The following is a 26,480-nucleotide window of genomic DNA, read 5'->3' on the forward strand; positions in this document are numbered from 1 at the left end:
TTGATGGTTCGCTAAGCTAAATTCCAGCTATGTTTGTTGACGTCATACAATGCATTCTGGTTGTCATGTAAACATTTATTAGACCAAATATGTTTTAACAAAACGAGGTGAAGGGATGGTTCACTCAACTGACTTAAATTCTAACTATCGTTACTCAGGGTTGACAGCTCAGTCCCCCTTTCCAGGGGTTTTATTTTTATTTAGCTTATAAACTTTTCCTGTGTTTGCCCCCCATTTATTGATAAATCCTCTATTATAGTGTAGCGGCTGTCTTTGGAAGAAGAGGACCAAGGTGCAGCGTGGAATTTGTTCATCTTTTATTTTGGATGAAAAAAGGCACTTCACAAAGAAAACACAAACGACAGCCAAACAGTCCTGTCAGGTATCCTAACACACTAAACAGAAATTAACCACCCACAAAACCCAAAGGAAAACAGGCTACCTAAGTATGACTCCCAATCAGCGACAACGATGTACAGCTGTCCCTGATTTAGAGCCATACCAGGCGAAAACAAAGAAATACAAAAACATAGAAAAAAGGACATAGAATGCCCCAAAACACACAGAAAAACACCCCATGACCAAACTACAATAACAAATAACCCCTTTTACTGGTCAGGACGTGACATATAGTAATATTTTCTGCATTATATCCCCCCACGATACCTCCCCCCATGGACTTGAAATCCCCCACAAACTCCCCTAAAATAGTGTCACCAAATCTGGCAACCCTGTTTAGCTTTCGCGCTATGGTTAGGCTATGCAGTAGGCTTGTATGTGGGGTGATGATCTTTGAGGTAATAACGTTTTATTTGCTTTGTGATTTGTCAAAAACTGTAAATGACTTGTCAAGTCATGTGCTCCAGTTCTTGTCTACAATGTAACAAGTAAATCTAAGATTTGTAATGTGCTGAAAAGTAGCCAAACTAAGTTCATATTTTTCGGGCAATGGGCGCTGCCTTCTTCAACTTCGACTTTGTTTATTTGCATCTTATAGTGAATGGCATTCTGGGATTAGGGAGTTTTCGCTTGTCAAACATAAACAAACATGGTTGCCATCATAAAGAACATATCTGCTGTTAGCTTACCTCTTTTCGAAACAATATTACATTTCCTTGTGCTCACCAGAGATGTGGTACATTATAAACAAGTCTAGCTGTTAGGTCGCTAACTTACGTTTTGGTTTTTGTCCACAACCTGCTATTTTGACTGGTTTATGAAATGAGTTTGGCTGTGGATGTTTTCTGTGAGATGTTTAGATGATGAAGTTCGCATTTATCTTTTACATTACAACACCTTCATTTCCCATCAGTACAAAACATTGTTTCGATGCTTTTCAGACAACAATGCTGTTCAGACACATTTAGACACTCAACTGTCACCAAATTGTATCCCTAATCAGCAGATGACTTCCATATTTTGATATGGTAATACAGTATGTCTGTGCATGTGTGTATTGTGTACATGTGTTTGGTTCCAACTCACCCAGCAGGTGTTTAAGGACAGCCTGGTTCTGGTCCCAGATGCTGTTAAAGGTGCTCCAGCGAGAGCGTCCATCAGGGAGGGGGTTCTTGCGGACCCAGCCCCCGCAGGCATACTGGTAGAAGTCTTGGCAGGGGTCGGCGCTGCGGTCCAGGGCCTCTACGATCTTACTGGCCACCGTAATACAGGCCTCGGTCAGACACAGGCTCCGCGCTGGGTCTGGTGTCAAGGTAGAAAAACAGATTTCTGTAATGCTTTATAAAGCCTGCTGGTATAATGCTTCATGATGTTATTATAATGCATTGTCACAAGACTTTTGTCACAAGCATGTATGACACCATGTCTTAATAATCATTCATAACGATACTGCTAAACACCAGCCAGTTGAAATGTTGATACACAGAGAGACCATAACATATTATAAAGACGTAACCCCTGTGTGTGTGTGCTTATGTGTGAGTGTGTATTTGCATGTGTGCGTGAGTGCGTGTAACCAAAAGCCTCTCACCTTTGTTGTAGCGTATGCCCAGTGTGACGGCACATCCGAACAGGGCGAGGAGAGAGGCGAGCAGCACGCCAGCCAGCACCACCTCCATCTGCGTCCTCCTGCCCAGGGGACTGAGGAGCTGGATGCCGCCCTTCCGGAAGCCAACCTGTGGAAATACATGAGTCAGAGACAGGAGAGAGGATGGGATGGGATGACATCACAAGAACCACAGACATAGTCAAGAGGGCCTCCATTCATGCAGAGCTGTGGTGGAGTTCTAACACTCCCTGCACATGTCACATATACAAATCTCCCCATTGGAGACCGGGGTTTGATTCCTGTGTCCACCCTTCCTACAGTTTTTTCCCACCTGCCTGAATATATAAAAAAAATATATATACATTTTAAGCCTCCATTCCTATTTCCGAGTGACTTTCTAATGAATGAAATACCACTATGAAGTTAATCTCGGAACCGAGAACCCAATTTCGCATGATCACTGGCCAGCTCTCGATTTGGCATTCACTCTGTCACGAAGCACTACTATGAAGTATCAATTTAGTGTAGTTTAAAAAAATGTAAACAATGACATTGCTTTGCACTTAGTAAGGGTGGATGTGGGGGTTGAACCCCGGTCTCGGGTGGGGATTAAAAATAAATACGAAATTACTAGCACTAACTTTGCTGATAGCTACTTTATTGAGGAACAATTAACTTCCTATAACTGAGATATGTAGTTGTCCCACCTATGTCACACCCTGATCGGTTTCACCTGTCTTTGTTCTCATCTCCACCCCCCCAGGTGTTTCCCCATCTTCCCCATTATATCCTTTGCATTTATATCTGTGTTCTCGGTTTGTCTGTTGCTAGTTCGTCTTGTCTTGTCAGGTCTTACCAGCGTGTTTCCCATTTTCCTGTTTTCTCAAATTTCTGTTTACTAGTTTCCCCGGTTCTGACTATTCTGCCTGCCCTGACCCCAAGCCTGCCTGCCGTTCTGTACCTTACTGACTCTGCCCTGGATTACGGACCTCTGCCTGCCCTTGACCTGTCTTTTGCCTGCCCCTGTTTGGGTCAATAACCATCTGTGATTCTAGCTGTCTGCATCTGGGTCTTATCCCGAGTTCTGATAACCTAGCCGTCTTAAGATGAATGCACTAACTGTAAGCTGCTCTGGATAAGAGCGTCTACTAAATTACTAAAATGTCAATTTAAAATGGGAGTAGTATACAGTATGTGACTCAGAGACTGACATTAAAGTCTGAAAGACACTTCCTAATCGGATAAGCCAGGAGTATTTTTTGGTTGCACGAACATTATGATCACTTGCCTGAAAATGTAAATGAGCTATTTACGCCCAGGAGTGACATATACACTGAATATACCAAACATTAACACCGCATTCCTAATATTGGGTTACACAATCCATGTCTCAATTGTCTGAAGGCTTAAAAATCCTTCTTTAACCTGTCTCCTCCCCTTTATCTACACGGATTGAAGAGGATTTAACAAGCGACATAAATAAGGGATCATAGCTTTCACCTTGATTCACCTGGTCAGTCTATGTCATGGAAAGAGCAGGTGTTCTTAATGTTTTGGAATTATTTGTATTTTGGTTGTTATCAGTAAAACAATTCTCAGAGCAGACTCAACTTTCCCAACTTCCATAGATGCTATAAATTGTTTCAATTAAACAATGAGGAGGAACCAGAAATGTCAGTTTTAGGCTATTGGAATTCTTTGCCGTTTGGTTTTAACTTGTTTTATTACCTGCCCAATGGGGCAACCACAGAGCAGGCTCAACTTGCTCAGTTCAATTGCTACAGGCAATAAGGCAACCCTTAATGTCAATCTCTGTTACTAGCCAGGAGCGTTACCGCTGGACCACAGGCTCTGCACACATTACATGTCTAAAGGTGCTACTACTGTTTATCTGCAGTGATAATCAACTGAACCTTCTACACACTTTTCCTCAGACAATAATGTCCTCTTTAAAATCAGTACTGTACATCTATGTGTCACTGGGTGTATATATGATGACACTTAGTTCTGACTGTTTACAATGACATTTCAAGGACCACATTCAAGAGAAAGCAAGAGACGGACATGACAAATCCATTGTCCACACAAAAAAACGATATTTTCCAACTATTTTCCCTTTTCTAGTCTTCCTTTTTTATGGTTTCCCACATAACATCATACTTTCATTAAGTATTTTCTGTTTCTCATTGTTGGGCTAATCTAACAGGAGTTTAAGCCCAGATTCTGTGTAATAATGCTCCGGGTGAAGTTTCCCCTAGGTACCTTAACCATTAGTGGGGAAAATGAAAAACTGACCCATGATCGGCGTACAAGTCAAATTCACCCTAGTCCTATAATAACACACTGACATTGTGTGGCTTCTCCATTTTCATTTCATCACCTCTGACCCCCACACATCAACCAATGAGCTCAGACTGACCTCCACACTGTCCGGAGACATGCCCCCATCGGCTGGGTTGTCTGCCACCTCCTCCTCCTCAAACGTTGCGCGCTTGTAGCTGGACATCTGCATGGGGAAGAAAAGAAGAAAAGAGAGTTAGCATCAGAAATAATAGGAGAGAAATAAAAAAAACAAGAGAAAGAGAGTAAGCAGTGCAGAGAGAAAGCAGTGCAGTGAAGCAGTGAAGTGACAGGACTTCATATCAGTACCAACTTGGAATGAAGGAATGTATTAGTGAAAACAACCAGGCCACCCATGAGAGAGAGGGAGAAGAATGGAAAAAGGAGAGAGATCCCCCTGCGGTTTCTCATCCCTGCCATTCCGTCACACTGCATTACCCCCTCTTCGCACACTAAGGTGTGTGTGTGTGTGTGTGTGTTTAGTGATGGAAAACAGAACACAAGAGTATGTGTTTGTATGTCCTGATCTTGATGTGTTTGGTGAAACTTTCTGATGATAGCCATTTCTGTCTTTGGAAAATGATCATCATGTGACTACTACATCCTCTGTAGCATGGTCATCTAGTGACTTCCCGGTTCTTTGTAACATGGCCCTCTTATGAGTGGCCCCTAAGCTGAGCCAGACACCCCCCACTCAGAACAGAGCAGCAGACTAAATACAGGAGCGTCAGGGGATGGATCCCAATCCTTGTGCCTTCTCAGGTTATAACATACCACACGCACAAGCACTGACACACACACAGTGTTCATTTAACAATGGATAACTACAGTAATGTTTGATTTACATAGGCAAATCTAAATAACGTCCTCGACAGCCTTGGTTTCTCAAATGATTGCCTCGCCTGGTTTACCAACTACTTCTCTGATAGAGTTCCGTGTGTCAAATTGGAGGGCCTGTTGTCCGGACCTCTGCCAGTGTCTATGGGGGTACCACAGGGTTCATATCTCAGGCCGACTCTCTTCTCTGTAAACATCAATGATGTCGCTCTTTCTGCTGGTGATTCTCTGATCCACCTTTACACAGACGACACCATTCTGTATACTTCTGGCCCCTCTTTGGACAATGTCCTAATTAACCTCCAGACGAGCTTCAATGCCATACAACTCTCCTTCCGTGGCCTCCAACTGCTCTTAAAAGCAAGTAAAACTAAATGCATGCTAACAAACCGATCACTGCCCGCACCTACCCGCCCGTCCAGCATCACTACTCTGGACGGCTCTGACTTAGAATATGTGGACAACTACAAATACCTGGGTGTATGGTTAGACTGTAAACTCTCCTTCCAGACTCACATTAAGTATCTCCAATCCAAAATGAAATCTAGAATCGGCTTCCTATATCGCAACAAAGCATCCTTCACTCATGCTGCCAAACATACCCTCGTCAAACTGACCATCCTACCGATCCTCGACTTCGGCAATGTCATCTATAAAATAGCCTCCAACACCAAAGCCCCATATATTACCCACCACTGCGACCTGTACACTCTCGTTGGTTGGCTTTCGCTTCATACTCGTCGCCAAACCCACTGGCTACAGGTTATCTACAAGTCTCTGCTAGGTAAAGCCCCGCCTTATCTCAGCTCACTGGTCACCATAGCAGCACCCACTCGTAGCACGCGCTCCAGCAGGTATATCTCATTGGTCACCCCCAAAGCCAATTCCTCCTTTGGTCGCCTTTCCTTTCAGTTCTCTGCTGTCAATGACTGGAACGAACTGCAAAAATCACTGGAGACTCATATCTCCCTCACTAGCTTTAAGCACCAGCTGTCAGAGCAGCTCACAGGTCACTGCACCTGTTCATAGCACATCTGTAAACAGCCCATCTATCTACCTCATCCCCATACTGTATTTATTTATTTATTTATTTATTTATTTTGCTCCTTTGCACCCCAGTATCTCTACTTGCACATTCATCTTCTGCACATCTACCATTCCAGTGTTTAATTGCTATATTGTTATTACTTGCCACCATGGCCTATTTATTGCCTTAACTCCCTTATCTTACCTCATTTGCACTCACTGTATATAGACTTTTTTTGTTTTCTTTTTTCTACTGTATTATTGACTATGTTTTGTTAATTCCATGTGTAACTCTGTGTTGTTGTATGTGTCGAATTGCTATGCTTTATCTTGGGCAGGTCGCAGTTGCAAATGAGAACTTGTTCTCAACTAGCCTACCTGCTTAATTAAAATTAAAAAATGCATGGTTAGGTTAAAAACAACAAAAGTTAAGACAACGTAATAATTCAAAGCAGAAGTGTTCAAAATGAAACAAATTCATTGGACCAGCGCCAGAGCGAAAATGACGGAGTGAATGGTAGCCATACAGAAAGTTCGCCATCAAAGTAGAAAATAAAACATAATCGTAGTGTATTTCAGCTAACTACTCAGCAAACACATAGCATAACTGTTTTACTGCCATTCTATTTATTTAAATGTGTAGAATGGTCTAATGCGCTGGTCTAATGAATGTGTTTATTTTCGAATGCTCAGCATGGAATTATTATGTTGCGTTAACCTTCATTAGAATCAGTGCTTCTACCTTCCCTCAAATACATTAACTGTCTTCTGTGAATAGAAACATAGTTGCATAGAAACACCAGCGCGCTCCACACCAAAGTCCTTAACATACCACATACCTCAGCCAGTTAAAAGCACTCTCCTCATCACACAGATAACTCCATAACAGTCTCTGTATGAAACCAAGTCTAAGAATGCCCTCATGCTACACTGGCTTGTATGGAAGACGAGCTCGGGGATGACATTCCAAACAATGAACTTCCCGACTCATCTATCTCTCTAAAGGTAAATGTTAGGTTCCATCTGTGACCTGTTCCAACTTCCAACCCTTTTAGATCCTACAGTGGGGAGGGTCGTAATGGGCCAATGTCTCCATGAGAACATTACTCATCGACAAGGCTCAGAAAGAGCACACTGACATAAGCACAACGTGTCCCTTCAGAAGGCAGTTTGAAAACACTTCCCTGTAAGAACCAGTCCAGCTGGCAGAATTTGGAACGCGACGTCTTTATGACAACATTTTCTGGTTGAAAAGAAACCGTATAAACAACATGGGATGGGAAAGACATTATGGTTGCTATCAGGTCATAAAACCAGAAAAAGATGTTAACAAAATGTTCTTATACAACTAGTATCCAATCCAACAGATGACGTCATAAAAAATGTCACTGCAACTGGTTTTGCCCCCTGGGATATTACACTGATTCACCAGACATGTTACGCCCCATATCCTCTTTTTTCTTTCTCTCCCTCTCACCTGTGTCGGTTTTTCTAGGGGACATTTCTACTTTTCCGAGAAGAGCTATTCCTAGGCATCTGATCATCTATGTCTGTTAGTTTCACACCGTAATCATACTGTACTGTCACATGACGATGAATCAACACGAGAACCTTCTGCTTAGTAAGTTTTTCCTTAGACATGCTCCCCCCCTCTCTCTCTCTCACACACACACACACACACACACACACACACAGAACATCTTCCTCTGCCTAACATTGTTCTGGATGTCCCCAGCTAGTGAACCCCATCACCTCTAAATAATCTCCTCTAAAAACAACACGTAAACAAAAACAACAAATCCCAAACCCGTGTATAACAAGACAAAACAAACTAAGGGGAGCACACTAGCTTAAAGAGACATAAAACAACAATAGTTCCTCACCAGAACCAGTCACACACACACACACACACACACACACACTGTCTGTAGATATTCTCACAATGGTCCCCACCTGATGATGTTCCTCCCTTGCTCCCCTTCCCACAGTCTGCCTCCCAGCAGACCCTTCTCACCAGTTTAACAAGGAATGCGACAGGAAGATAAGTTCGAATCATAAAGCAGAAGGCTGTCAGGGAGGGAGGAATTAATTGTATGATGCTGGTGTGGTGGGTGGCTGAAGGGAACCAATACATGACTAACATAGGGGGAACCGCAATACAGAGTGTACTAGTGGTGCGTCTGTCTGTCTGTCTGTCTGTCTATTATGGATCCCCCAGCTACTCTTCCTGGGGTCCAGCAAAATTAAGGCAGTTTATTAAATGTAAAAAAACATTACAATACATTCACAGACCGTGTGCCCTCCGGCCAATACTCCAGCACTACCACATATATACAGTACAAAATTAATGTGTGTGTATACTGCGTATGCTATTGTGTGTGTGTGCGCGTGTGTCTGTGCCTGTGTGTATGCATGTGTCTGTGCCTGTGTGTATGCATGTGTCTGTGCCTGTGTGTATGCATGTGTCTGTGCCTATGTTTGTGTTGCTTCACAGTCCCCACTGTTCCATAAGGTTTTTTTCATCCTTTTTTTTTTTTTAAATCTAATTTTACTGCTTGCATGAGTTACTTGATGTGGAATAGAGTTCCATGTAGTCATGGCTCTATTTAGTACTGTGCGCCTTCCATGGTCTGTTCTGGACTTGGGGACTGTGAAGAGACCTCGTGTGGCATGTCTTGTGGGGTATTTTTTTTATTTATTATTATTTATATTTTTTCACATTTATTTAACCAGGTAGGCCAGTTGAGAATAAGTTCTCATTTACAACTGCGACCTGACCAAGAAAAAGCAAAGCAGTTCCACAAAAACAACAAAGAGTTACATGGGATAAACAAAAGCACAGTCAATAACACAATAGAAAAATCTATATACAGCTGACATGCATAGCGTTGAGTCATCCGCATACATTCACACTCTGGCTTTCCTCAAAGCCAGTGACAATTCATTAGTTAAGATTACTTTTTTCAAAGGGCCTAGACAGCTGCCTTGGGGAATTCCTGATTCTACCTGGATTATGTTGGAGAGGCTTCCATTAAAGAACACCCTCTGTGTTCTGTTAGACAGGTAACTCTTTATCCACAATATAGCAGGGGGTGTAAAGCCATAACACATAAGTTTTACCAGCAGCAGACTATGATTGATAAGGCCGCACTGAAGTCTAACAATGTGTCTCTCTGTGCATGCGTGCATGTCTGCATTTGAGTATGTGCATGTGTGTGAGACACCGAGAGGGTGTGTGTATGCTGTAGATAAGACACAGAGACTGAGTTGTAGATAAGACTGGGTTAGTATTCTTGTTGGAAACTGATAACTGATAACGGCTCAGGCTACTAAGGAAACCAATGGTTTCCAAAGTGACGATGATGGCCTATTGATAACGGTATGTGTGTGTATGCGCACCAAGGCAATGGCTACAATACAGAGGAGACAACAATGACAGCCCATTAAAGCCAACTGCTATCGACTATTGATTGACCTGATGTAAATGTAATAGTGTGGCACTGATGTTAGCTTTGTGGATAGACATCTGTAAAAAAAAAAAATAATAATTAAAAAAATAATCACTGACAGAGAGACTAACATCCCTTTTCTACAGTGAATGGCTCTACACACACACACACACACACACACAGTAGGTGACTGATATTTACTCTGGCTCCCTCTTTCTCTCTGACAACACTCGCATCCTCAAAAGAGTACAACTGAATCAAGAAATGGTTCCTTGTAGATTACTTTTATGAAAATCCCCTGAGACACACGCACGCACACTAACAGACACACACACACACACACGCAAAGTACTCACTGTATGACCTTTCTAATAGGCTACTCTCAAAATCTTCCTTTCATCTGCCCACATCACACCCATTGACCATGTTCCGCTCTCCTTTACGCCCCCTCACCACTAATTTCCTCCTATCCAATCCAAAGCCATCACCACAAAATAGACTATCTTTCTAGGAATCATGTGAGCTCTACTCATGGAATTTCTATCTACAATATTCAGTACGCTGCGTTCTCCTGATCACGACCCAGCTAGGAAAAGGATGTATGCCTGGTAAACCTTAGTCTCTTCCAACAGCCACTTCATCTATGAGTCCATAAACAAAACCCCATACTATAGATACTGAGCACACTTCATGTCCCTAGCTAGTGGGTGTATTGTTATCACATCTTAAACTGTGACTTGGTATAAGACCCAGGCTATGTACCAAATTACACCCTATTATCTATTTAGTGCACTACTTTGACCAGAGCCCATAGGGGTCTGGTCAAAGTAGTGCACTAAATAGATAGAGATCGACCGATTATGATTTTTCAACACCAATATCGATACCGATTATTGGAGGGCCAAAAAAGCCGATACCGATTAATCGGACGATTTTTATTTCTATATTTGTAATAATGACAATTACAACAATACTGAATGAACACTTTTATTTAACTTAATATAATACATAAATAAAATCTATTTAGTCTCAAATAAATAATGAAACATGTTCAATTTGGTTTAAATAATGGAAAAACACAGTGTTGGCGATAAAGTAAAAGTGCAAAGCGCTGTGCTTCAAGCATTGCGAAGAGCTGCTGGCAAACGCAGGAAAGTGTGGTTTGAATGCCTACCTTTGCGCAGTCAGACTGCTCTATCAAATATCAAATCATAGACGTAATTATAATATAATAAACACACAGAAAAACGAGCATTAGGTCATTAATATGGTCAAATCCGGAAACTATCATTTCGAAAACAAAATGTTTATTCTTTCAGTGAAATACGGAACCGTTCCGTATTTTATCGAACAGGTGGCATCCATAAGTCTAAATATTGCTGTTACATTGCACAACCTTCAATGTTATGTCATCATTATGTAAAATTAATTACAGTCTTTGTTAGGAAGAAATGGTCTTCACACAGTTCGTAACGAGCCAGGCAGCCCAAACTGCTGCATATACCCTGACTCTGCTTGCACAGAACGCAAGAGAAGTGACACAATTTCCCTAGTTAATATTGCCTGCTAACATGAATTTATTTTATCTAAATATGCAGGTTTAAAAAAATATACTTGTGTATTGATTTTAATTAAGGCATTGATGTTTATGGTTAGGTACACATCGGTGCAACGACAGTGTTTTTTTTGCGAATGCGCTTGTTAAATCATCACCCGTTTGGCGAAGTAGGCTGTGATTCGATGATAAATTAACAGGCACCGCATTGATTATTTGCAACGCAGGACAAGCTAGTTAAACTAGTAATATCATCAACCATGTGTAGTTAACTAGTGATTATGTTAAGATTGTTTTTTATAAGATAAGTTTAATGCTAGCTAGCAACTTACCTTGGCCCCTTGCTGCACTCACATAACAGGTGGTCAGCCTGCCACACAGTCTCCTCGTGGAGTGCAATGTAATCGGCCATAATCGGCGTCCAAAAATGCCGATTACCGATTGTTATGAAAACTTGAAATCGGCCCTAATTAAAAATCGGCCATGCTGATTAATCGGTCGACCTCTAGTCTGGTCAAAACACTATGTAGGATATACAGTCGGGTAGCATTTTGGAAGTAACACAAACAAAGAAATGCAGTAAATCCCCACAGCCATTTGTAGTGAAGAGTGATCCTGTTTTGTGATTACTTTTACCACCATTATCATTTATTTCTGGATGGGTCCATGGCCGGGGAAGACAAGCAGTCTTTTCACCAAGGCTATAATAGGAATCATGAATGTGGAGCGGCCAATCGCATAGGCTGTTGCGGGAACAGCTGGAGGGTTCAGGTGGGGTCAGAGGAACGGGGATGACGCTGAACATGTGGGGCTGCTTTACTGGAAATTAGAACGCAACGATGCCAGTAGGACAGCACCTGAGAAACAATCCCCAGAACTCTGTATGAGAAGTAAACAGTTTCTAAACATTTCCCGAACTACGTAATAGACCAGCATCCTGTCCGGGGTGGGGGATACTTGTATATCAAGCTACCTCACGCTGCAGAAACAGGAGATAGCCAGGCAGGATCCTTACTAGTCGAATGTACAGTATATACAGAAGAAATGTAAGTTGTAAAAGCCAATTATTGTTATTATATTTTGTTATTGCAGTAAAATGTTGATGACAATTTCCCTGAGATGAATGTTGTATATAATGCCCTACGGCAATTCTGGCTCGGACAAGGCTTACTTACTAACATTCTAATCTAGTGTATGAGGAGTAACCAGTACACAGAACCGAAACTCAGTGAAGTGAAGTTAGGCTGAACAACACAGAGAGGCCTGCACTGCAGGGCTGGGTAACAATTGGAGTCAGTGGAAGTTGCTGAGGGGAGAACTGATCATAATAATGGCTGGAATGGAGTGAATGTCCATCCTCCCATCAGCAGCCTCCATTGGTTAGAGTATGTGCAACAAATTACTATGGTAAAAGGTTAGAGTTACGTTTAGGAGTTGCAATGTTCACACACATACATTCAGTACCAGTCAAAAATGGACACCTACTCATTCAAGGGTTTAGCTTAATTTTTATTATTTTCTACATTGTAGAATAGTAGTGAAGACATCAAAACTATGAAATAACACATAGGGAATCATGTAGTAACCAAAAAAAAGTGTTAAACAAATCAAAATATATTTTAGATTCTTCAATGTAGCCACCCTTTGCCTTGATGACAGCTTTGCACACTCTTGGCATTCTCTGAAACAACTACACCTGGAATGCTTTTCCACCAGTCTTGAAATAGTTCCCACATATGCTGAGCACTACTTTTCCTTCACTCTGTGGTCCAACTCAAACCAAACCATCTCAATTGGGTTGAGGTCGGTTGATTGTGGAGGCCAGGTCATCTGATGCAGCACTCCATCACTCTCCTTATTGGTCAAATAGCTCTTACACAGCCTGGATGTATGTTTTGGGTCATTGTCTTGTTGAAAAACAATTGATAATCCCACTAAGCGCAAACCAGATGGGATGGCATATCGCTACAGAATGCTGTGGTAGCCTTGCTGTTTAAGTGAACTTTGAATTCTAAATAAATCATTGACAGTGTCACCAGCAAAGCACCCCCACACCTCCTCCTCCATGCTTCACGGTGGGAACCACACATGCAGAGATAATGCGTTGGAACCAAAAATCTCAAATTGGGACTCATCAGACCAAAAGGACAGATTTCCACTGGTCTAATGTCCATTGCTCGTGTCTCTTCACCCAAGCAAGTCTCTTCTTATTATTGGTGTTCTTTAGTAGTGGTTTCTTTGCAGCAATTCGACCATGAAGGCCTGATTCACGCAGTCTCCTCTTAACAGTTGATGTTGAGATTTGCCTGTTACTTGAACTCTGTAAAGCATTTATTTGGGCTGCAATTTCTGAGGCTGGTAACTCCAATGAACTTATCCTCTGAAGCAGAGGTAACTCTGGGTCTTCCTTTCCTGTGGCGGTCATCATGAGAGCCAGTTTCATCACAGCATTTGATGGTTTTTGCGACTGCACTTGAAGAAACTTTCAAAGTTCTCGAAATGTTCAGGATTGACTAAACTTCATGTCTTAAAGTAATGGACTGTCGTTTCTCTTTGGTCTTTTACCAAATAGGGCAATCGTCTGTATACCACCCCTACCTTGTCACAACACAACAGATTGTCTCCAACACATTAAGAAGGAAAGAAAACCCCTCATGGGTGCGTGCTCAGTCCCCTCCTGTACTCCCTACTCACTCATGACTGCACGGACAGGCACGACTCCAACACCATCATTAAGTTTCCCGATGACAACAGTGGTAGAACCTGATCATTGACAACAACGAGACAGCCTATAGGGAGGAAGTCAGAGACCTGACCGTGTGGTGCAAGGACAACAACCTATCCCTCAACGTGATCACTGACAAAGGAGATGATTGTGGACTACAGGAAAAGGAGGTCTGAGCACGACCTCATTCTCATCGACGGGGCTGTAGTGGCACAGGTTGAGAGCTTCAAGTCTTTTGGCGTCCACATCACCAACAAACTAAAATGGTCCAAGCACACCAAGACAGTCGTGAAGAGGGCACGACAAAACCTATTCCCCCTCAGTAGACTCAAAAGATTTGGCATGGGTCCTCAGATCCTCAAAAGGTTCTACAGCTGCACCAACGAGAGCATCCTGACGGGTTGCATCACTGCCTGGTATGGCAACTGCTCAGCCTCCAACGGCAAGGTAGGGTGAACGGCCCAGTACATCACTGGGGCCAAGCTTGCTGCCATCCAGGACCTCTATATCAGGCGGTGTCAGAGGAAGGCCCTAAAAATTGTCAAAGACTCCAGCCACCCTAGTCATAGACTGTTCTCTCTGCTACCGCACAGCAAGCATTACCGGAGTTCCAAGTCTAGGTCCTGAACATCTAATCAAATGGCTACCCAGACTATTTGCATAGCCCCCCCCCCTTACGCCGCTGCTACTCTCTGTTAGTATCTATGCATAGTCACTTTAATAACTCTACCTACATGTACATATTACCTCAATTACCTCGACTAACCGCTGCCCCCGCACATTGACTCTGTACCTGTACCCCCTGTATATAGCCTCGCTATTATTATTTTACTGCTGCTCTTTAATTATTTGTTACTTTTACTTTTTTGTGTTTTTCTTAAAACTGCATTGTTGGTTAAGGGCTTGTAAGTAAGCACTTCACTGTTGTATTCGGCGCATGTGACAAATAAAATGTGATTTGATGTGAAATTCCACAAATTAACTTTTAACAAGGCACACCTGTTAATTGAAATGCATTCCAGGTGACTACCTCATGAAGCTGTTAAGAGAGAAGGTCAAGAGTGTGCAAAGCTGTCATCAAGGCAAAGGGTGGCTACTTTGAAGAATCTAAAAATATTTTGATTTGTTTAACACTTTTTTGGTTACTACATGATTCCATGTGTTATTTCATAGTTATGATGTCTTCACTATTATTCTACAATGTAAATAAAAACCCTGCAATGAGTAGGTGTGTCCAAACGTGTACTGTGTAACACACACACACACACACCTACTCCTTGGGGCTAAATCCACGGGGTGTTCTTCCACCTATACCTAAACGGGATCCAGAGAGTATAGGTTTCCGTATTTGTGTGTATATCTGCACGTGTGTGTGTGTGTGTGTCTATGTACATAAATGGGTAAGAGTGAATCTGCATGCGTGCTTGCCTGCTTATGTGTGTGTGTGTGTGTGTGTGTGTGAGCGACAGAGAGAGGGAGAAGAAGAGAGAGAGAGAGAGAGAGAGAGGGAGTACCCATGCTGAGGGAGGTGAAGGGAAGGGAGAGGTTTTCCCGAGCTGCAGGAGTGGTGCGGGACTTTCACTGTGCGGAATGTGATTGTTTGAAGTGGTTTCCTGAGGAGTGTTTTTGAAGGAAAGCGACATTGGTGGAGTTCACCCTGGCACAGCTCAGCCTTCTGCCCCCAAGAGCTGGAAATACAGTCACACCCCCCCCATCTCACTTCACCACTGTATCGCCACAGAGGTCACCACAGTCCCCCACACACATATGCAGGCACGCATACATGCACGCAGGCACATACACACGCATAGAGATAATACACATTCTGTTGTATAAACACATATACAGTTATCATGTTATACACATACTCTCACAGAAACAAAACCTTCTTTGATTGGGTGAGATGAGGACTCGCTGACTAGAATACTAAGCAAGAGAAAATGACTGCGGGACTGCGTGAGAGAGCGATAAGGAGGACTATGGGAGAGAGGAGAGAGGGTGACACAAAGAGAGAAGTATAGAAAGAGAGAGGGACAGACAGAAAGAGAGAAAGGGAGAGAGAGGGAGAAGTAAAGAAAGAGAAAAGGGAGAGAGACAGACAGACAGAAAGGGGGGAAATAGAGAGGGACAGAGAGAAAGAAAGGGAGAAGGGGAGGGAGGGGGCAGTTTACTCCAGGACCCTGATCTCCCCTGAGTGTAGGTGCTCAGACACACAGACGCCATGAGACATGGGCGAGGTCCAACTCACTAAACACAAATAATCACCAGCATCACTCTCAAGCACACACACAGTAAAGACACACACGCACACACAAACAAATACTAAAGCTGTGTTTCACTGTGACTTGCCAAGTTGCCTGGGGAAATGGAACAAATAGAAGTCACAAAAGTCTTAAATTTAACTAAATGTAATCTATGTATTCCCCAAAAGTAATGATTTATCATGAGAGGGCCATAAACAACAACTAGTAATGTTGCATACTCTAAGGTGAAAATCTAACTTTTCTGGTAAAAATCATTAAACTGCTGTTGTATAGTCACTTTTGACACAAGCTCAAGAACACAGTACAAATATGAAATACGGCTTGAATACGGGTTGAAATTACTTATATTGTTTTCTAAATGACTAACTATAAGATTTCACCTGCCTTATAACTGTAAAATACATATTTATATATTTTGCATTAGAGAAAACGGGCATATTTTCTAAAGGTCCCTCTTGATCAAAACATCTGTCCCCATTGCTGTGAATGTCACAGAGCTGTAGCTTGGATCCCTGAACTCGTTAGGAACTCACCTTTCATCTCATATTAATATTGTCCATCTATGAAACATAGCACTTTCTATTTGTTAAAAATCTATTAATTATTTTTGATTACTGGCTACAAATCGATCTCTGAATGTGCTACAGTGTCGAAACTACTCTATCCTGCTGCGTTACGATGTAAGGATTCCAGGCATATGCGTTGTTAGTTGGTGTGATGTATGGATCAGACAGGAGTTGATGGACAGTCAGAATAGCGAATGAAATGCTAGGAGGGACATCCCAGCTTAAAATGGTGTCAGATTTCACATCCTGCTTCACACAGGCAGAATATACATACTCCTGTGTCCGTGAGAAATCAGGGCTATCGCTCAATGCAAGCCATTTCGATCTATGGTATCCAAATACCAGTTTATAAGCGAAAATGTAAGTCTGAACCGGTACCAGAACCTTGATGGTCTGCAAAACAGGGGACTTTAAATCTAAGAGGATATATAGTCCCACACACATCCACACAATGATAAAATAGTCACACACAGATCCACATTGACACAGTTTGCTCAGGAAGTTGTGAGTGACATTTTCCAGATGCTCATCCCTGTCAGCTGTGAATGGAGAGGGTCAGTGCTGCATCTGGGGATTACTCAGCGCCCACACACACAGGTCTTGTACAGCTAACCTTGTGGGGGACACACAATTCAATCCCATTCAAAATCCTATTTTTCCTAACCCCTAACCCTAGCCTTAACCCAAAAACCTAACCTTAACACTAACCTAGCTCCTAAACCTTAATGTAGTTCTAACACTAATTCTAACTTGAACCCTAAACCCTCTAGAAATAGAATTTGACCTTGAGCTGGTCAAATTTTTGTTTGTTTACTTCTGGTCCCCACAGGAATAGTTAAAGAAGTCCACAGATACACACCCTGGTGACAGGAATTCTTCACTGTCCCTCGAGGCGTCTTGAAAGCTGAGATCAGAGGTCAGGTGATCTTCCTTAATCACCAGAGACCGGGAATGCGTCCCAAATGGCACCCTATCCCCTATATAGTACACTACTTTTGACGCACACTACTAGGGAGTAATTTAGGATGCAACCCTAGGTCTCTGGGGTCACAGCGCATGCACACACACACAAAGTCTTGACCAACTAACCTTGTGGGGACACACAATTCAGCCCTATTCAAAAACCTATTTTTCCATAACCCTAACCCGTACCCTTGTCCTAACCTTAACGTTAACCTGAAAACCTAACCTTAATCCTAATCCTAAACCTAACCCTAAAATTAACCCTAGCTCCTAACCCTACAGTACCAGTCAAAAGTTTGGACACACCTACTAATTCAAGGGTTTTTCTACTATGTCGAATAAGAGTGTGCAAAGCTGTCATCAAGGCAAAGGTTGGCTACTTCGAAGAATCTCAAATATTGTCACGGCTGTTGTCGGTGAATGAGGACCAAAACGCAGCAGGTACGTGAATGCTCATCTTGATTTTTAATTATCTTCAAAACCGAACATACAAAACACAAAAAACGAACACTCGACAAATAAACAGTCTGGTAAGGCACAAGGCTATACACAGAATAATCACCCACAAATCACACATACAAACACACCCTAATATATGGAACTCTCAATCAAAGGCAGATAGACAACACCTGCCTTCAACTGAGAGTCCCAACCCCAATCAACCAAACATAGAAACACACAACCTAGACTAACCGTAGAATTACTAAACATAAACCAAAACCCGGAATTACTAAATAAAACACCCTTTACACAAAACACACCACCCCGAACCACAGAAAACAAATACCCCCTGCCACGCCCTGACCAAACTACAAAACAATTAACCTTATATACTGGCCAGGACGTGACAGTACCCCCCCCTTAAAGGTGCTACCCCAGAAGCACCTTAACAAAAAATAACCCCAAGCAACACCAACAAAAGTCCCCTTTTCTAAAGGGAGGGAAGGGAGGGTGGCTGCCGTCAACGACGGCACTGTGCTACACCCCCCCTCCCCAACCCACCTATTTCTGGAGGTGGCTCTGGCTCCGGCCGTTCCAGGCTGTCGGGCCACTCTGGCTTCGCCGGGGGGCAGTCGGGCCACTCTGGCTTCGCCGGGGGGCAGTCGGGGCAGTCTGGCAATTCGGGACAGTCTGGGCAGTCTGGCAATTCGGGACAGTCTGGGCAGTCTGGCAATTCGGGACAGTCTGGGCAGTCTGGCCACTCCGGCAGTTCAGGGCAGTCTGGCCACTCCGGCAGTTCAGGGCAGTCTGGCCACTCCGGCAGTTCAGGGCAGTCTGGCCACTCCGGCAGTTCAGGGCAGTCTGGCCACTCCGGCAGTTCAGGGCAGTCTGGCCACTCCGGCAGTTCAGGGCAGTCTGGCCACTCCGGCAGTTCAGGGCAGTCTGGCCACTCCGGCAGTTCAGGGCAGTCTGGCCACTCCGGCAGTTCAGGGCAGTCTGGCCACTCCGGCAGTTCAGCGCAGTCTGGCCACTCCGGCAGTTCAGCGCAGTCTGGCCACTCCGGCAGTTCAGCGCAGTCTGGCCACTCCGGCAGTTCAGCGCAGTCTGGCCACTCCGGCAGTTCAGCGGAGTCTGGCCACTCCGGCAGTTCAGCGGAGTCTGGCCACTCCGGCAGTTCAGCGCAGTCTGGCCACTCCGGCAGTTCAGCGCAGTCTGGCCACTCCGGCAGTTCAGCGCAGTCTGGCCACTCCGGCAGTTCAGCGCAGTCTGGCCACTCCGGCAGTTCAGCGCAGTCTGGCCACTCCGGCAGTTCAGCGCAGTCTGGCCACTCCGGCAGTTCAGCGCAGTCTGGCCACTCCGGCAGTTCAGCGCAGTCTGGCCACTCCGGCAGTTCAGCGCAGTCTGGCCACTCCGGCAGTTCAGCGCAGTCTGGCCACTCCGGCAGTTCAGCGCAGTCTGGCCACTCCGGCAGTTCAGCGCAGTCTGGCCACTCCGGCAGTTCAGCGCAGTCTGGCCACTCCGGCAGTTCAGCGCAGTCTGGCCACTCCGGCAGTTCAGCGCAGTCTGGCCACTCCGGCAGTTCAGCGCAGTCTGGCCACTCCGGCAGTTCAGCGCAGTCTGGCCACTCCGGCAGTTCAGCGCAGTCTGGCCACTCCGGCAGTTCAGCGCAGTCTGGCCACTCCGGCAGTTCAGCGCAGTCTGGCCACTCCGGCAGTTCAGCGCAGTCTGGCCACTCCGGCAGTTCAGCGCAGTCTGGCCACTCCGGCAGTTCAGCGCAGTCTGGCCACTCCGGCAGTTCAGCGCAGTCTGGCCACTCCGGCAGTTCAGCGCAGTCTGGCCACTCCGGCAGTTCAGCGCAGTCTGGCCACTCCGGCAGTTCAGCGCAGTCTGGCCACTCCGGCAGTTCAGCGCAGTCTGACGACTGTTGACTGGCGGGCAGCTCTGACGACTGTTGACTGGCGGGTAGCTCTGACGACTGTTGACTGGCGGGCAGCTCTGACGACTGTTGACTGGCGGGCAGCTCTGACGATGACTGTTGACTGGCGGGCAGCTCTGACGATGACTGTTGACTGGCGGGCAGCTCTGACGATGACTGTTGACTGGCGGGCAGCTCTGACGATGACTGTTGACTGGCGGGCAGCTCTGACGATGACTGTTGACTGGCGGGCAGCTCTGACGATGACTGTTGACTGGCGGGCAGCTCTGACGATGACTGTTGACTGGCGGGCAGCTCTGACGATGACTGTTGACTGGCGGGCAGCTCTGATGAAGACTGTTGACTGGCGGGCAGCTCTGATGAAGACTGTTGACTGGCGGGCAGCTCTGATGAAGACTGTTGACTGGCGAGGCTGGGTTGACGCACTTGTAGCCTGGTGCGTGGTGCTGGTACTGGGCTTACCAGATTATGTACACGCACCTCCAGGCTAGTGCGGGGAGCGGGAACAGGACGAGTCGGACTGGGTTGACGCACTTCCGGGTCCGCACGAGAGACAGGAGCTGGAAACCCAGGGCTATGGAGGCGCACAGCCGGTCTAGATCTTACCTCCTGCACAACCCGCCTTGGCTGGATGGAACTAGTAGCCCTGTACGAGCGGGGTGCTCGTACAGGGCAGACTGGGCTGTGCAGGGGCCTGCTGGTAGCCGTGCGTAGAGCGGGAGTTGGGTAGCCTGGTCCTCGGAGGCGCACCGGCGACCAGATGCGCTGCGCAGGCATCCTCCTACCAGGCTGGATGCCCGCTCTAGCACGGCACCTGCGAGGGGCTGGAATAACGCGCACCGGACTGTGCGTGCGTATGGGTGAGATAGTGCGCTCCTCAGCGAAACATAGCGCTCTCCACCCCATACGCTCCTCCATATAACCACGAGTAGCTGGCTTCCGGCTCTTCTTACGCCTAGCCAAACTACCCGTGTGCCCCCCCAAAAATTTTCTTGGGGTGCCTCTCGTGCTTCTCCTTCAGCGCGTACTTTGCCTCGTACCACCGCCTCTCTGCCTTGTCTGCCTCAATTTCCCACTGCGGGCGTCGATAATCCCCAGCCTGATGCCAGGGTCCGGCCCCGTCCAGAACTTCCTCCCAAGTCCACTTCTCCCGCCAGTCCAACTCGAACTCCGTCTGCTCCTTCCTCTGCTGCTTGGTCCTTTGGTGGTGGGTGATTCTGTCACAGTTGTTGTCGGTAGAAATGGGGACCAAAACGCAGCAGGTACGTGAATGCTCATCTTGATTTTTAATTATCTTCAAAACCGAACATACAAAACACAAAAAACGAACACTCGACAAATAAACAGTCTGGTAAGGCACAAGGCTATACACAGAATAATCACCCACAAATCACACATACAAACACACCCTAATATATGGAACTCTCAATCAAAGGCAGATAGACAACACCTGCCTTCAACTGAGAGTCCCAACCCCAATCAACCAAACATAGAAACACACAACCTAGACTAACCGTAGAATTACTAAACATAAACCAAAACCCGGAATTACTAAATAAAACACCCTTTACACAAAACACACCACCCCGAACCACAGAAAACAAATACCCCCTGCCACGCCCTGACCAAACTACAAAACAATTAACCTTATATACTGGCCAGGACGTGACAAATATAAAATAGATTTTTATGTTTAACACATTTTTGTTACTACATTATTCCATATGTGTTATTTCATAGTTTTGATGTCTTCACTATTTATTTATTTTTAAATTGTAACCTTTATTTAACTAGGCAAGTCAGTTAAGAACAAATTCTTATTTACAATGACAGCCTACACCATCCAAACCCAGATGACGCTGGGCCAATCGTGTGCCGCCATATGGGACTTCTAATCACGGCCAGTTGTGATACAGCCTAGAATCAAACCAGGGTTTCTGTAGTGACGTCTCAAGCACTATAAATATAGTGCCTTAGACCGCTGCGCCACTCAGGAGCCCAACGTGTAGGTGTGTCCAAACGTTTGACTGGTACTGTAATTCTAAACTTAACCCTAATAAATAGCATTTGACCTTGTGGTGACTAACAAAATGTCCACAGCTGGTCCAATTAGTATTTTTGTCACTATTCTTGTGGGGACTTCTGGTCTCCACAAGTATAGGTAAACACACACACTAGCCTCTGCTACAGTGAGATAACAAACCAAACACACACTGCACCCTGGGAACATCTGAACGGTTGCTGATCTTTACCTAGGGGAAACAGGCAGGGTCATTGAATTAGAAACACTGTCAGGAAACTGACCTTTTACCTCTGATATAGGATCTGTAACAATGACAAAATGCCAAAAATGTCTCTTTCAGCTTATCTAAAAATGACGTTTAAAGTCAATAGTGAGAACGGCAAAGACATCAGTCAGAAACAAAGCCGCACAAAAGAGGAACTCTCTAACATAAATAAACACCAATGCTTTAGGATCTGTCTTAAACTTTAGGATCGATTATTTCTTGCCCCAACTTCAAGTTGATGGTTATGTCAATATTTTAGTGTAAACAGTTATATTGCAACAAACATAAGCACGAAACAATTTCACCTATAACACATCTGTCCCTTGCATCACCAGCATAAATATATATATATATACACACACTAATGAGTGCAGCCAGATGTGGGCCGATTTTGTCCTTAGAAGCACTAAGTAAATAATGTCCCTCTCTTTGCTTACATCTCAGAGCTAACACACTCCCTGTCCCTCTCTCACCACTTCAGTCTTTGACCTTCACAGACACTCACACTGGACCCTCAAATGGTAGTGTGTTTTTCTGTGTAGATGTGCATATATGCATGTGTGTGTGCACGTGCATGTGTGTGCGTGCGTGTGTGAGGATCTATGTCCTGTACCTTTTCAAACCCCTTTATCTATCAGCCCACTGCGTCCTGGACTGGAGGGCAGAGCGCTGCTCACACACACACACACACACCGAATGCTGCTCACTAGCGACACAGAAACGGAAGTCAGGGTTCAGCAATCTCCCTTTCCTCTTTTCTTCAATTCGTGACCTTTCTCTCTTCTCTCTGAAAATGAGTCCAAGCCAAAGAGTCACAACAACTCCCTCCCACACAAACACACACTTTTTATTGCCCCTAGCAACAGCCTAACACACACCCCGGCATGGCGCAGCACAGCTGTCAACAGCTGGTTTAAGGGCAATAAGCTTATTCTCTCAGGTTAGAACAATCATACGAAAGAAGTAGGGAGATAGAAGGAGAGAGAAAAAGAAAGAGATGGAGGGATAAATGAGAACATTTCCGCTTTACTTACCTTTAATAAAGTATTCAAGAGTTAGTCCTTACACTTGTTCTCTCTCTCCCCCTCTCTTTCTCTCTCACTCTCTATGCAGAGTTAGTGAATGACTATAAACACTGAGCACAAAGCAATTGAAGAGTGAGGGAGGGTAGGAGGAAGATAGTGGGAGTGAAAGAGGGCGAGTTACAGCGTAAGAGAAAGCAGACAGACCGCAAGAGCGAGACAGAGCGAATTAAAAACAGAGAGGGAGAAAATGAAGGAGGAGAGGTGGGATTCTGCTAAGGAGATGGGGGTGGGGAGGACAAACAAAGAAAGAAAGAAGGGATAGGGATTGACAGTGTGAGATGAATATAACTGGATTGATATACTTCTTAGAAAAGGAGAGGAAAAAGTGTAAGAAAAGGGGAATTACACATAACAAGCATTGACGATGAGATAGAGAAGTGAAGTAGAGAAAGCTGGATGGGTCATTTTAGCCCATAGAGGGGAAAGGGAGGGGGTCCATTTTCTTTGGAAAGCTTGCTTCTGTGTGCATTATTATACAAAAAAATAACAGAAAGTTCCAAGAGTGAGAGAGAGACAGGTAGAGAGAGCAAAACACAGACACATACATACAAGCCTGGCAAGAGAAAGGCTATTTCATCTTTTCGTCAGAGTTTTCCTGTTCTTGCAATCATTTTACAAATTGTGGAGTATATTAAACCTAGATTTGGTATCTGTACTGACAATAATAACACGCCCATTCATTCATGGAGCACAACACTCTTAGAAAAAAACAGTGCTATTTAGAACCTAAAACGGTTCTTCGACTATCCACATAGAAAAACTATTTTTGGTTCCATGTAGATCCCATTTCTTTGGTTCTACATGGAACCCATAAGGGTTCTGCCTGGAACCAAAAAGGGTTTTCCTATGTGAACAGCCGAAGAACCCTTTAGGAACCCTTTTTTCTAAGAGTGTACCAAGTCATTCATCTATTCAGTGGCCAGTCATCTTGCATTTCCATACCTCTACCAATAGAGGGCGTCCTCCGCCCCCTCCCCTCGCTGGTTACAGTCAGCCACCACAGAGAGGTTGCATTCCAAATGGAACGCTATTCCATATATAATGCACTACTTTTAGCCAGAGCCTGCATGACTGTTGTTGTTCGCGCACAGAAAGGATATTCTCTTCTCTGCTGAGAACAAAATGCTGCCCTAATTAAGCTAGCCACTTGAGCACACTACGAGCGCTGTAAATGAACAAGCACAACAAACAAAACCAGGGAGGCTGCCATAACTCTTATGTAAATCTTAAATAAGCAACACTACTCCAGTATTGTTGAAACACTAAGCTTATCATGCTTTAATTGATGTGCATCTGTAAAAGGCTGACGAATTTTGTGCGTATGCACACATGGATGCACGCATGCACACACAGAGACACAAGCTCAAACAAACGTACACATTTCCCTCTTTCCGTCTCAGTCCAACAAACACACATTACAGATGTCATTCCTCTGTTTGTTAGTGTGTACACTGAAAAAATACACGCTCTCTCTGTTAATCTCTCTCTCCTGTTTCTCTCCTCCCCTGACCCCTACGTGTCCCCTTCAGTGCGTCATCAATTAAAGAGAACAGCAGAGTGAGAGAGTTTAAGAGAGGGAGGGGCAGACGGGGAGAGGGAGGGAGACAGTAGAGTCCTCCGAATGGAGAGAGGATGACGTCACTGATCTAGGCATCAAGGTTACTCCTCTTTCTCTTGCCTCTCTATCCTCTACAGAGAGGAAGGAGGGAAGATGACAGGGAGGAAGGAGAGAAGGCTGGAGGAAAGAGCGAAAGAAAGACAGAAAGTGGAGGACATCAGAAGAATATTCCGGATAAGAAAAAGAAAATGTCAAGGATTTCCCCCGTTGTTTGGCTCCTTTAATAGGACATGTGGCCCTCGTGCCCCTTTACAGTGGTGTAAAGTACTTCATAAAAATACTACTTAAGTAGTTTTGGTGGGGGGGTGGGGGGGGGGGTACTGTGTTCGCAAATTATGTCTGAGTGTTGGAGGGTGCCCGTCTGTCCGTAAAACATATGAAATAAAAAAAAATGGTGCTGTCTGGTTTGCTTAATATAAGGAATTTGATGTATAGCATTTACTTTTACTCAAGTATGACAATTGAGTACTTTTTCCACCACTGCATTTAAGTACATTTAAAACCAGATACTTTTAAGGTTTTTACTCAAATAGTATTTTACGTGAGTCATTTTCTGTTAAGGTATCTTTACTTTTACTCAATATGACAATTGAATACTTTTTCCACCACTGTGTGAGTGCAATGACCGTGTTCAATTCTCCAAGTGTCTTGTACAAACACACTGTACACAGTCCGCAAGTCTACAAGATTTCATGGGAACTACGCAGATACACTACATGACAAAAAGTATGTGGACACCTGCTCGTTGAACATCTCATTACAAAATCATGGGCATCAATATGGAATTGTTCTGCCCTTTGCTGCAATAACAGCTTCCACTCTTCTGGGAAGGTTTTCCACTAGATGTTGGAACATTGCTGCGAGGACGTGCTTCCATTCAGCCACAAGAGCATCAGTGAGGTCGGGCACTGATAATGGGCGATTAGGCCTGGCTTTCAGTCGGCATTCCAATTCATCCAAAAGGTGTTTGATGGGGTTGAGGTCAGGGCTCTGTGCAGGCCAGTCAAGTTCTTCCACACCGATAGACAAACCATTTCTGTATGGACCTCGCTTTGTGCACGGGGGCATTGTCATGCTTTGTCAACAGGAAAGGGCCTTCCCCAAACTGTTGCCACAAAATTGGAAGCACAGAATAATCTAGAACATCATTGCATGTTGTAGCATTAAGATTTCCCTTCACTGGAACTAAGGGGCCTAGCTTGAACCATGAAAAACAGCCCCAGATCATTATTCCATTCCACCAAACTTTACAGTTGGTATTATGCATTGGGCAGGTAGGGTTCTCTTGGCATCCGCCAAACCCAGATTCGGCCGTCGGACTGCCAGATGGTGAAGCATGATTCATCACTCCAGAGAAAGTGTTTCCACTGCTCCAGAGT

General features: G+C 44.5%; 1 protein-coding gene across 4 annotated transcripts in view; it reads right to left on the minus strand.

Annotated features, from left to right (window-relative positions):
* Positions 1 to 26,480, minus strand: part of LOC106612419 (endothelin-converting enzyme 2) — an 82,057-nt gene that overhangs the window by 47,421 nt on the left and 8,156 nt on the right. For 2 of the 4 annotated variants that reach the window (XM_014213525.2, XM_045724308.1), the window contains exons 3-5: positions 4,428 to 4,514; positions 1,991 to 2,135; positions 1,486 to 1,701 (exon numbers count right to left, since the gene is read on the minus strand). In XM_014213525.2, coding sequence (XP_014069000.1) covers positions 1,486 to 1,701; positions 1,991 to 2,135; positions 4,428 to 4,514 — 448 coding nt within the window. Of the gene's footprint in view, positions 1 to 1,485; positions 1,702 to 1,990; positions 2,136 to 4,427; positions 4,515 to 23,011; positions 23,148 to 23,432; positions 23,569 to 26,480 lie in introns of those variants that run through there. The other 2 variants (XM_014213526.2, XM_045724309.1) reach the window with 2 other exon arrangements.

The sequence above is a fragment of the Salmo salar genome, chromosome ssa09 (genome assembly GCF_905237065.1).
Source record: "Salmo salar chromosome ssa09, Ssal_v3.1, whole genome shotgun sequence".
Classification (NCBI taxonomy): domain Eukaryota; kingdom Metazoa; phylum Chordata; class Actinopteri; order Salmoniformes; family Salmonidae; genus Salmo; species Salmo salar.